General features: G+C 40.5%; 1 protein-coding gene across 1 annotated transcript in view; it reads left to right on the forward strand.

The window, feature by feature from the left end:
- Window positions 1-226: 226 nt before the first annotated feature.
- Window positions 227-12,976, forward strand: part of rdx (BTB/POZ and MATH domain-containing protein rdx) — a 397,937-nt gene continuing 385,187 nt past the window's right edge. The window contains exon 1 of the mRNA XM_067137249.2: window positions 227-783. Coding sequence (XP_066993350.1) covers window positions 776-783 — 8 coding nt within the window. The 5' untranslated portion in view covers window positions 227-775. The remainder of the gene's footprint in view (window positions 784-12,976) is intronic.

Here is a 12,976-nt window from a genome sequence, read left to right on the forward strand (position 1 = left end):
ATACTGTTGCTTTGCAAGTATGCCAACATAATACGGATAGGTAGGTAGTAAGAGATAATTTTAAACTACTCGTGTATTTCGAAATAATTTAGAAGCATAATATATTATTTTATAGCACATCATTGGTAATATACTTGAATGATAAGCGGGCTCATATTTCAAAATAGTTGGTATTTAAAAGTAAGTAGGTTTGTTCATTCTCTGTCAAATATTGGCTGTGTTGTAGTTCTTGGTTTTGTGATTGTGTGACATGGACATGGTATTCGAATTGATGTCTTTCTGCAAAATGAGAACAGATCTGTGTGTAAAGAATGTGCCAATGTGTGTACAAATATGTTTATTTACGTATTTCAATTAGGTATTGAATAATAAAAGTTGACCTGGAGGTTATCGTATGTGCCTTGGTGCTCACCTACACAGTTGAATGTCCTTGACTTTTTGTTGACCATAGGGCTACTAAAGAATATTCATTGTTTTCTGTAACCATTTCATTTATGAATACGGCTGGTGATCCACTATAAAGTGTTTTTCATGCAGTTCCGCGGACTGTTAAGTTTGCAGACCAAATAATTTTGAAAATATCACTAAAGTAAAAACATATGCCATAGGACAGGTCCATGTTATTCTATGTACTTAATTGATAATGAATGTGCTAAAGTTTCGGGGACGTTTGCCGAAGATAATATAGGCGAATTTGCTCTTGAATGATCGTTTGTAATTAGTAGTGACTGTGCTTCACCTCTTCCCGTCGTCAACATTCAATGAAATCACGTCTATGTTCCGGTAAGTCACTTAAATTACTTAAGCCTGCTGCTCCCTTCAGTGTGTGTGGAAATATCATTTATAGTGAGATACGCTGCAGAAATTAAAATTGCATAGTTTTCTTTTTTACAATTTGATGATCACGAAATTAAATTCTGTTCTCGAAAACATAACCTAACTTCGTAAGTTCGCTAGTCGTACTGGTTGGGTATTGTACCAGTTGTAGATTTGAAACCTTTTTTATTGGTAATTCGGTTAATTATAACTTTAGAAGACCACTCATTTTTGTCTGTTCACACATGTAAATACGTTTTTATAATCCAAATTTTCCATTACCTGTTAAGCTGTAAGTTAGCATATATGTTTAAATTAATATCAGGAGAATGACATTTGCATAGAGCTAACTTAATAGTAACATTAAAATGCATAAATTGCAATAAAATTGTATAGCCTATTTATCCTAAACTGATATGGGCCTAACAAAAATATTTTTACTGATGAATAATCAGGATGATAAAATAAGTTAGGCCTGTACAAAATTAACCTGTCATGTCTATGAATCAGCGATGAGGTTAAAGGAAATCATGGAACATACTAAAAATAAATTGTATTTACTAACATCTCATCCTGCATTTACAATAGGCTATTGATAGGATCCCAAATACATTACAGAGCTGCTTGGGCAAACTCTAGGTATCCAAGCTTAGCAGCCAACAGCATTTGCAGGCTTTGACAAATATTTTTTTAAAGTTTTATTTGAAAAAGTCATCGGTTTTCCATTTGGTAGGCTACCATTTTAGTACAAATTAAGCATTTTATTCACGATGAAAATACAAAAGTACCAAATCTTAATAAGCATTTCTCATAATATCCCTATTACAAAAATCACCACCATCCCTTCCTATGTAGCATTAAGAAGAAAGAAAAACCTGACTGCGATCAAACACGCTACACACACGTATGTCTGTCTGTTAGGTCATCAGCCCAGAGGCTGGTTGGATCCTCAGATAGCACCACCAAAGGCTATACAGTTATAGGAAAACCACAAAAACCGATGGCAGAGCCCAAATGAGGCGTACTAGGCAAGATGAGGAGTGAGGTAGTTTGCCATTGCTTTCCTCACTGGACCAGAAGGTGCCACTGCAGCACGACTGATCCTATGAGCAACACCTTTCATAACACTTGGACACCATTTGTGCTCCAAATGTCATTACTCAGCACCACTCATACCCCAGCAGCTTCCATATTGTCACAGCCATTGATGAGACTGGGACTTTGGTGGAAGCTACACTTTGCTCTGGCCTGTGCTAAGAGACGGATACAAAAATACTGCATCCGTCAAGAAATGGCAATAGGCACACACACACACACGCGTATATGTAGGCTATATGGCTTCTACAAGTTTTTTTCATGAGAGTCTTTTCAAGCAATATTTCTTGAACAAGGTAATATTATGTAGCAGTCCAGCAGCATACATACCTGTTCTAAAGTACTGTAGTCTTCAATTACCTGTTAATGAAATTAACATTTTGATAATATGAGGTACTGGTAGGCTATTTTTACTACCAGTTTGTAATAACACTAAATTAAATTCTAATCTAACATATTACTTAGTACAGTTGACCACTTTTACATACTCACTGATAAAATTCACAGAACCTGTGAAATAAGGTTGCGCATGACTTTGTTGAGGAGAGGGCGGAGCCTGACCAAGCATGCTTCATTTACTCTCTCCCAGCCAGTCATTGTCAACATAGTGCACCCCCTTCTGCTCGATTCCTTTCTTGCTGACTACTCATTCGCCCAGCCACATATGGCTCTGGCTGTACAGAAGGCTTGTTGTCTTAATGTCACTTCACAGATTCTATGAATGGAGTTTAGACAATATTTTGAGAAAATAATTTATATACTAATAGCTGGACTTAATCGGAGCATAGGTCTTTCAAAATGCTAGGTCTCTGTTATGCCTAGTGGCCATGATCTCAAGCTCCTTGGTTTTACCTCATCGTTGCTTTTGAGCCCCTTGTGGATTCCAGTTTAAAGCTGCCTTTTCCTCTCAATTTCATTGTATGTATAATGCAACTGTAAGCCTACTTCCTCGTGTTTCTTCTGTAGGGTCAACTGGGGCAAATTTGAGACAGCAAAATGTCGGGGTAAAAACGGGACATCATAGCTTCTCCTTACTAATAAATTATCTGTAAGTTTGATTAGTGGCAGTAGATTATTTTGAGTTCACTGAATGGCAGACAATGACTAAATGACCAAAAATGACCCTGTTATGAGCAGCAAAAATAATTAAAAACTTAACACTTACTTTCAGCATAAAAAATTTGCTTTCTGGTTAGAAATATTAGTCATTTTAGGAAAAAACTGTTGTAAATACATTAATTTCTTTTAATCCAGATTTAAAGTAAACATTGCAGAAATTGTCCCTAAAGTCATGTAGGCCTGTTTGTAGGATCAATATTAAGCAAGAAATTCTTCTTTTCGTATTCAGGGCAATTGTGGGACATTGTTTGGGGCAATTTAAGGACATTCATAGGGTAAAATCAGGCTTTGTTTTGGTGAAATTTAAAGTAGCAAGAAAGCAGAAAATAAGTGAATGCAGGTTTGCATGTGTTGTTTGAATATTCAGGCCAGGTGAAGGTGATGTGACCTTAATTGTTACTTGCACTCTTTTTAATGATAGACGGACACCCTAGTGCTGAATTGGTCGACCTCGGGAATCTTCGAGATTCATATTGGCATCCTTTGAAACACAAACTGTTAATCGCTTATGCATCGCTGTACGACATCTGGCGTACACTTTATGTACTAGTACTGTTGTTGTTTACACAGCAAAGCCAAACTATAGAATTCATGCTAGGAACAAGATTCGCATCAAGAAATGTCATATAATGTTATATAATGTGTGTGTGTGACAACGTTATTGGCTTAAGATTATAAAGGTTTAGAAAATCCATATCGATCGATCATATTATCGATTCAATTCAGATTTCATTTCCATTCAGTTTGCATTATTACCGGAACTGGGAGAGCTCCCTCCTTACTCCTCACCCCGATCACTAAAAAGTGTGCGAGTAATTGTCTTGTGAATATTAGGTAAGAAACTGCCACTACCTCAATTTGTGTGTATTGGGGATTGTATCTGTTATGAATTTACAGAGGCCATGGATGTAATGGAGATAAAAGTACCGAGCTTGATAGCTGCAGTCGCTTAAATGCGGCCAGTATCCACTATTCGGGAGATAGTGGGTTCAAACCCCATTGTCGGCAGCCCTGAAAATTGTTTTCCACGGTTTCCCATTTTCACACCAGGCAAGTGCGGGGGCTGTACCTTAATTAAGGCCACGGACGCTTCCTTCCCACTCCTAGCCCTTTCCTATCCCATCGTTGCCAAAAAACCAGATCTGTGTCGATGCGACGTAAAGCAGCTTGCAAAAAAGAAAAAGGGAGAGTAAAAGATGTCATTAGATTACTTTGACATATTGTAGACTGTATAATAGTAGCCTTTTTTTTTTTTGTCCAACTTATATTTTATTAGGTGCCCTATGGAATTTCACATCGATGATGTGCAGTGAGTAAAGTTTTTATTTGAGAAGTATTTGTTATCAGTGTTGGCTTATATTTTAATTGAGCAATATGTATGGACATTGGTTATTATTCATCCCAAGTTTCCTGTATTTTGGTTGTAAATAAAGTGATTATTGCTGCTTCAAGTATCAGGTAATTTTTAACAGTAAAAATCTTAATTAATAAAAGTAGTGCAATATTATGCCAAAAAAGGTTTTTTTTTTTTTTTAAAGAATCAGTCACATAATATGAATAAGCTCTGTCCCAATTTTGCCTCAGTGTCTATCAAACAAGCTTTCTCATTGAATTAACACTGCGTCCCTCTTTTGCCCCATGCCTGTCCCAACATTGCCCCAAACCAAGGGGTAATTGTGGGACACAGTTTTTGTGGAATTAATAAACAGTTATAAGATTTTAATACAGTTTCTTCCTGGATATGAACTGTGGGTACCAAATTACGATAATTTAACATCGTGCCAAATTTCCACTTTCAGATTTAGTGTCCTAGAATTTGAAAGTTTTCATTTCTGACCCATAATTGCCCCAGCTGACCCTGTATAGTGAATTTGTTACTGTCCACAACTCTTCATTTTGATTTCAGACCATGTTCAGGGTTTGGTGTAAACAGTGATTGTTGAAGAATGGGGGTTGGTGATTAATAGAATTGATCAATGCTTACAAGAAATCTTTCTGCAGCTTTTCTAGCAATGAATAATGTTATTGTATTTTTACGTTCCACTAACTACTTCTGAAGGTTTTCGGAGACCCTTAAGTGCCAGAATTTTGTCCCGCAGGAGTTTTTTACGTGCCAGTAAATCTACCGACACGAGGCTGACGTATCGTATTTGAGCAACTTCAAATTCCACCAGACTGAGCTAGGATCGAACCTACCAAGTTGGAGTCAGAATGCCAGCACCTCAACCGTCTGAGCCACTCAGTCCAGCTTTCTTGTAATGATAGAGGAGACCAAAACAAATACGGTTGTACGTTACCTCAATCATCATACGTCTATCATTCTTATAGCCTGTTATGCCTTTCAGCATTCAATCTGCAAGCCTGTGTGAATTTACTAAATGCTGCCATAATTCTCTATTTGTGACTAGCTCTATGGCCTCTGTGACTTCTTTATATCATTAGAAACCAGCTAGACATCGTCATGGTCTCCCTTTACTTCTCTTACCATCCATGACCAAATCTATTATTCTCCTAGGTAATGTACTGTATCTTCCTCCATCGCCTTATATGACCCCACCAGCAAAGCCAGTTAATGTGTACAGCTTTGTCAGTCGAGTTCATTCCTAACTTAGCCCTTATCTTCTCATTGCAAGTACCCTCGTGCCATTGTACCCACCTGTTTGAATCAGCAATCATTCTTGCTATTTTCATGTCTGTTACTTCTAACTTATGAATTAGATATTCTGAGTCCACCCAGTTTTCACTCCCGTAAAGCAAAGTTGGTCTGAAAACAGACTGGCTTAAAGATAGTTTTATCCAGGAACCGACTTCTTTCTTAGAGAATACTGCTGATTGCAACTGTGAGCTCACTGCATTAGCTTTGCTGCACCTTCATTCAGTCTCACTTACCGTACTATACTATCATCCCGGGAGAATACACATGCTAAATAAATTTACTTGAATTGATCTGGCTGTTCCTGCTTTGCATTCCCAACCTGACATTCAGTTCTCTTAGGTTTGTTACCTAATGACATCACTGTAGTTTTAGAAAAGCTAATTTTCATATACTCATTGCACCTATTTTCAGTTTCCACAATATTAAGACCAAGCTGTCAGCATAGGCCAAAGTACAACCTATGTCAGAAAAGTTCCAAGACTGAGGTTGTAAAAAGTAGAAAAGTTGCACTGACCAACTAATCTTAGCTCCTGTCGAAGTAGTCCCCTTGGTTATCTATGCACAATTGCCAGCATTTCTGGAGGTCTTGGAAGGAAGCAGGGAAATTGTCAACTGCGATGCTTGCTAGCTCGTGTCATAGCCCGTTGGATGTCTGCGATATTTTGATGAAGCTTTCCTTTCAGTCGCAGTTTCATTCGCAGAAACAAGAAACATCGTAAGGCGAGAGGTCGGGCGAATATGGTGGATATGGGACAACAGTGACAGAACGTCTGGCCAGATACTCGGTAACAGATAAAACAGTGTGAGGTCTTGCATTGTCGTGCAGTAAAAACTAGTCATCCAACTGCCACAAATCAGAGTGGTGATGTCAGATTGCTTGTCACAAACGTTTCAAGACTTCGATGTAAAGAGTTTGATTCAGTGTTTCACCTGGTGGAACGTACTCACGGTGAGCTAACCCTTTGCTGTCAGAGATTGCGATCAACATTGTCTTTGTTCTCGAAGGTTGACATTTGGCTTTTTTCAAGACTGGCGATCCAGGACTCTGCCATTCTGCACTTTGACGCTTCGTGTATCGGTCATACTGGTAACACCAACTTTCACTTCAGTAATAATCTTTGTTGGATATGTGGGATCACATCTGGCTCTATCCAATAGTTCCGCAGAAATTCTTTGTCTTTCCTCATTCTGGTTGTCTATTAGGGTGTGCGGGATGAGTTTTGCATTCAGTTCCAGTTTCCCTAAATCGTCACGTAAAATCTTATGAGACATGTCACGATTCAAATTAAGCTCTTCTTATATTGCACACACAGTTACATGACGGTCTTCTTGCAATAACTGCCTTACACTCTCCACATTTGCATCGGAATGTGGTGTAGATGGGCGACCAGTTCTGGGATCGTCTTGCACTGAATCTCTGCCTTCCCAAAACCTTTTGTGCCACTCGAACACACGACTTCTTGACAGTGCATCGCCTCCATTTGCTTGCATAATCATTGTCCACGTTTCACTAGAGGTTTTGTCCGAGCTTAGCGCAAAACTTGATGTTCACTCTTTGTTCACAATCAGCGTCCATTGTGTCACCGTCACTAAACCAAACAGTGTGTTGCTAAGCACAGCCCTGCCACCTAGTGCGTGTGCGTGGAAATATGGCCAAGGCCATCTCGGAACGTACACATACCAGGTAGGCCCTAACACAAAACCAATATTTGCTCCTTTGCTTGCACTAAAACCTCAGAAATACAACACTTGTCCCGGAACTTATAACAAAGGGTGTATTTACTACATTTCCACTTAATTGAAATCCTCCCTGCAACTTTATACCTTTCAGTAGATGATCCTTGTAAACTGTGTAAAGAACAAAGGTGAAAGATTACAGCCTTGTCTAATCCCTGTAACTGTACCTTGAACCAAGAACTCATTCTACCATCAATTCTCACTGCAGCCCAGTTGTCAACATAAAATCCCTTTGCTTGGTATTAATAATCTTCATGTAATCCCATAGTCCTCCAGTATGGCTAACATTTCTCTCTCGTTACTCTCTCTGTTACCTGGTAATACTGAAAATCTGATCCTGACAGCCCTTCTGTGGTCTGCAACCACACTGGTTTTCATCCAGCTTACTCTCAAGCATAGATCGCACACACACTTCCAAAATACTAGTGAACACCTCGCCTGGTATACTAACCAATGACATACCTCTATAGTTGTTGCAGTCCTTGCTCTTCCCTTAAGTGTAGATAGATGCAATTACTGCTTTTATCAAATCAGAAGGTACCTTACTAACCTTCCATGCTAATGTTGTTATTCTGTGGAGCCATTTCATCCCTACCTTCCTACTGTATTTCATTTCAGGCCAGTTTTCATTTATTTCTCTGCTTTATGACAATGGAGTTTATTTACCATCCTTTCCACTTCTCAGGTGTAATTTCTTCAACATCATTTTTCTCCTCCCCATGAGCTTGGTTGTTCGCGACATCACCAGAAAGATTTCCTTCTATGTTGAGAAGATGTTCATAGTATTCCTTCCATCAGTCAAGTTTGTTTATTTAATCATGTCAGAAATGTACATATCTCACAATAATATCAAGACAATAACAAATCTGGTACTACTCTAACCATTAATCATTTCTGATGATGGCTTGTAACAATGTGTTTAAGCTCTACATAAATAGATATATAATTAAATGTGGTGTGATCAATATGAGGCTAATTCACATGCTTCCTTGGTAGCGTCGATCACATTCTGGAGAGAGCAAGTAGTTGGACACAGGTTACAAACAAGAAGTTGGCTCATTGTCTGTTCTTCACCACATTCACATAGAATGGAGTCACAGACAAAACCCCACTTTCTCATGTTGGTCTTTGTTCTACCAACTCCTGAACGCAACCTGTTGAGCGTCTTCCATGTTGACCAGCTCTGCTCATGGCCTGAAGGAAGTCTTTCGGAAGGCGTTATCCATCCTGCAAGGTGGTTGGATCTGGAACGCCATGAATTCACTCTGAAGTTTGATGGTGGTTCAGTGAGGCTTTCAGTTGTATGGAGAAAGCTTTTCTTTGACCTGAGCCGTTGGGTTGCTGGTTGGTACCCATATAAAGTATGGGTCGTCAAGTTCAGTGCTTTAGATTTCTCCAGTCTGGATGCACACTCACGGCGAATATCTGGAGGTGGGATACCTGCTAGACAATAAACTTTATCAAGTGGTGTAGATCTCCAACATCCTGTAATATGTCTGCAGATCTCATTTAAGGCAACATCCACTTGATTAGCATGACTAGATCTACACCAGATAGGGAAGGCGTATTCTGCTGCTGAATAACAGAGAGCTATTGCTGAAGTTCTTAAAAGGTGAGAATGCGCCCCCCCCCCCCCCCCCCCCCCCAGGTTAAACCCAATAATTTTCGGATAATATTGTTCCTTCCTTTTGGTGTTCAGACAGTGTGTTCTATAGGTTAGTGCTCGGTCAAGAGTTACTCCTAGATATTTGGGAGTGAAGCAGTGTTCTAATACTTTACCTTCCCAAATCACTTGCAATTTTCTTTCTGTCTATTGATTTTTCAGGTGGAAGGCACAGGCTTGTGTTTTTGATGGGTTTGGCTTTAATTGGTTCTCTTGGTAATAACCACTTAGAATTTGTAGAGCATGGGAGAGCTTCTCTTCAACAAGTTCAAACGTTTCCTCTTGAGCTGCCAGAGCGACATCATCGGCATAAATAAAGCACTTTGTCCCTTGTGGGCGAGGCTGATCATTGGTGTACATGTTGAAGAGTATAGGAGCTAGCACACTCCCTTGTGGAAGGCCATTCTTTAAGTTCCTCCATCTATTCCTCTGGCCTTGGAATTCAACAAAAAACCTTCTGTTCTGTAGAAAGCACTCAATCATTTGGGTGAGTTTATAGTCCGTAGTTATACTATGCACTTTACAAAGCAGTATATGGTGATTAACTGTATCGTAGGCTGAGGTCAAGTCAACAGAAACTACTCCAGTGACTTTGTTGTTTTCATAGCCATCTTCGATATATTGTGTGATTCCCTGGGATGTATGTATTATGAGATGTACCCAAAACACTGTTAATTTCCTTTTTCCCTCCCTGTTCAAGATTCTTTAGTACTGTCCAGAAAGGTTTCCCTGCTGCTTGACCTAGCCTTTCCAGGACTATTTCTTGGATTCAACAATTAGGCCTATTTGTTTTGCTATATTTCTTTCATCTACATCCAACTCCCTGTCTCCATCTGTCCTTGTTCAGAGCCATTTTTAATGCACCTTCCTTTTACTTTTACAAGGTGCCTTCATTTCTTCATTCCACCAAGATGTTTGCTTTTTCCTATCTTGACACACAGTTGTTCCTATGCATCTCCAAGCTTTTGTTACTGTGGCAACCCATTCTCTTTCTATATCCTGAACCTGTTTACTGTCTATTGTTTTACTAATCATATCTATGTACATCTGTCTAATTTCCTCGTCCTGGAGATTTTCTACTTTATCCTAGGGTTTAGAGATACTTAGTTCACTACAGATCGGAATGACCGCACATTCCTAACAGATTTCCTGAATTGAAAGTAGGTTATGATACCGTCTAAAACTGGTGCCCATAACTTACCCTACCATGTGTATCGGTGAATAGCCTTATGCTTAAAGAATGTATTCACAACTGCTAACCCCGTACTAAGATAGCACAAAGGTCCAGTAAAGGCTTCCCGTTTTCTTCAGCTTTTCCACATCTTCCCCACATTTACCCATCACCTTTTTGTATCCTTCAGTTCTATTTCCAGCTCTCGCATTGAAATTGCCTGTTAGCACTATCGTATCCTTGCTGTTGACCTTGACTACAATGTCACTCAGTGCCTCATAAATGTTGTCAACTTCATTCTCATCTGCACCCTCACATGGTGAATACACTAAGACAGTTCTCATCCTGAATCCTCTAACAGCTACCCACATCATTCTTTCATTTACCTGCCTAACAGAAACTACACTAGTGTCCAAAAGTTAAGGATAAGTTATGAGTAAGCAGGGCAAGGGAAAATAGACTGCAAATCACACGACATATGCACCTACCAACCTTACGTGTTTGCTCTGTATAGGAAAAGAGTGTTCCCTGCTTTGACTAGCGGCATAACCACAAGGTAAACACAGCCAGTGTCTGCGCCCCATATTCCCTCAGTCGTATTTGCCCTGTTGTAGTGTGCGGAGTGTAGCCTCGTGGTGAACGTGACAACATAATGGCACAACAACACTATTTGGACCCCGTTTTGCAGGGTAGAATACTCGGCCACCTGGAAGCAGGCCAGACACAGACCGAAGTCACCGTATCCTTGAATGTGCCACAAAGTGTCATTTCCAGGCTTTGGAGACGATTTCGAGACACAGGAGATGTTAGTTGTAGGCCAGTACCAGGTCGACCAAGGGTAACCACCCCACAGCAGGACCAATATCTGTCATTAACCGCCCAACAAAATCGGAGTGCACCTGCAAGACAATTGTCGGCGGAGCTTGCAGCTGTTCTGAGGGGTTTCCGTTTCCCAACAAACTGTGTACCGGAGGCTCAGAACAGCAGGGCTGTTTGTCCGACGTCCAGCGGTGTGCGTCCCGCTCACTCCAGCACAGAGACGGGCCCATTTACTGTGGAGCCGTCAACATCGAAACTGGAGCATGAATGAGTGGAGGCATGTGCTCTTCACAGATGAATCCCGCTTCAGTTTGCAGAATGATTCCCGTTGCACATTAATCTGAAGAGAACCGCATACCCTATACAACCACAGGAACATCGTGGAGCGGAGGCGGCATGTTGAATGGCCGTATGGACCTGCTCATCTTCATGGGTGGTCTGAGGAACACTGTTAACGCTCGGAGATACAGGGATGAGGTACTAAGACCACATGTTCGACTCTTCAGAGGTGCAGTTGGTCCAGACTTCCTCTTAATGGACGATAATGCCCGACCGCACCACGCTGCTCTGGTGGATGAATTTCTGGCTGGGGAAGTCATTCATCGCATGGACTGGCCAGCAAGGTCTGTGGATCTGAATCCTATAGAACGTGCCTGGGATGCATTGGGGAGGCGAATTGCATCCCGTCAGCCTCCACCAAGGACCCTCCAAGACCTTCGCATTGCCCTTTCGGAGGAATGGGATGGATTGCCACAAGAGCTCTTGGACCATCTGATAGAGAGCATGCCACGTCGCTGCGAAGCATGTGTGGCCGTTAGGGGTAACCATACACCCTATTAACAGCATATTTTCTTGTAGAAAACATTGCTAAGTTTTGTTAGTTGTTGTCAAAGGTGTACCTTAGCCATCAGAACCTTTCTGACACTTTTTTTTTTTTTGGACAAGTTGTGTGACATATGGTGTATGATTCAGCTTCCGTTTGTTCAGCAATCCGTCTGACATTCCTATCAGACAGTATGGCCTCGTTTAGTGATTATACTTAACTTTTGGACACTAGTGTATGTTGCATGCAACGGGTTAGGGGAGTCCGGTGGATTGTGTAGTCCTAGCTGCCTGAGCACAAGGAGGACAATGACTCAGAATGTGTCCGAGATGCCTACTCCTATTCCATAGCAACTAGTATCCCCACTCTCAGGACCACTTACTAGGTCACTCAGCCGTTGCCCACGATTCACAAACTAGGACGTGACTACAGTAATCCACACCACAAACCATCAGTCGTCAATTTTGATGTAACTGAGAATGGAAACTATTACAGTTCAATTTAATCGCGATTGTTTCTTTTCTTTTTTTTTTTAAAGATTGAGGCCATGCTTTTCAGTGTCAGTTTAGTTAATGCCGCCTTTAAGTTTTCAATTTCAATAAAACTTATAGGTTATATTTACAATAACTGTGCAAAACTATGGCCGCCTCTTGCATTACAAGCTCTGCAATGACATGCCATTGCCTGTAGTACATGTTCATTGTCTCCATGCATGTGCTTCTAGGGCCCCATAGACAGTCTGTTTTAGCGTCCATTTTGCGTGTGCAGTTCTAGGATGACAGGCAAGGCGGAACACGGAAGAGGACACAGATGTTCCATTTTGCTATCAGGCTTGTGGTCAGTTTTCGTAAGTTGTGCACGGGATAGCATGTTAGAACAACAGCAAATTTACACTGCTATAGCATTAGCTTTGAGATCAAATGCTTAAAAGATTTAAATCTTGAACCGGGTGATATAATTGAAGTGAGAATTCTCCTGAGCTTAAAACAAGTTTTGCATGCCCTCAGTACCGAAAACAATTTTGCAAACCCCTATAATATATATGGGTGTGGAATTCCAAGCCAAACACTCTGTGAA

Source organism: Anabrus simplex, chromosome 1, assembly GCF_040414725.1.
Source record: "Anabrus simplex isolate iqAnaSimp1 chromosome 1, ASM4041472v1, whole genome shotgun sequence".
Classification (NCBI taxonomy): domain Eukaryota; kingdom Metazoa; phylum Arthropoda; class Insecta; order Orthoptera; family Tettigoniidae; genus Anabrus; species Anabrus simplex.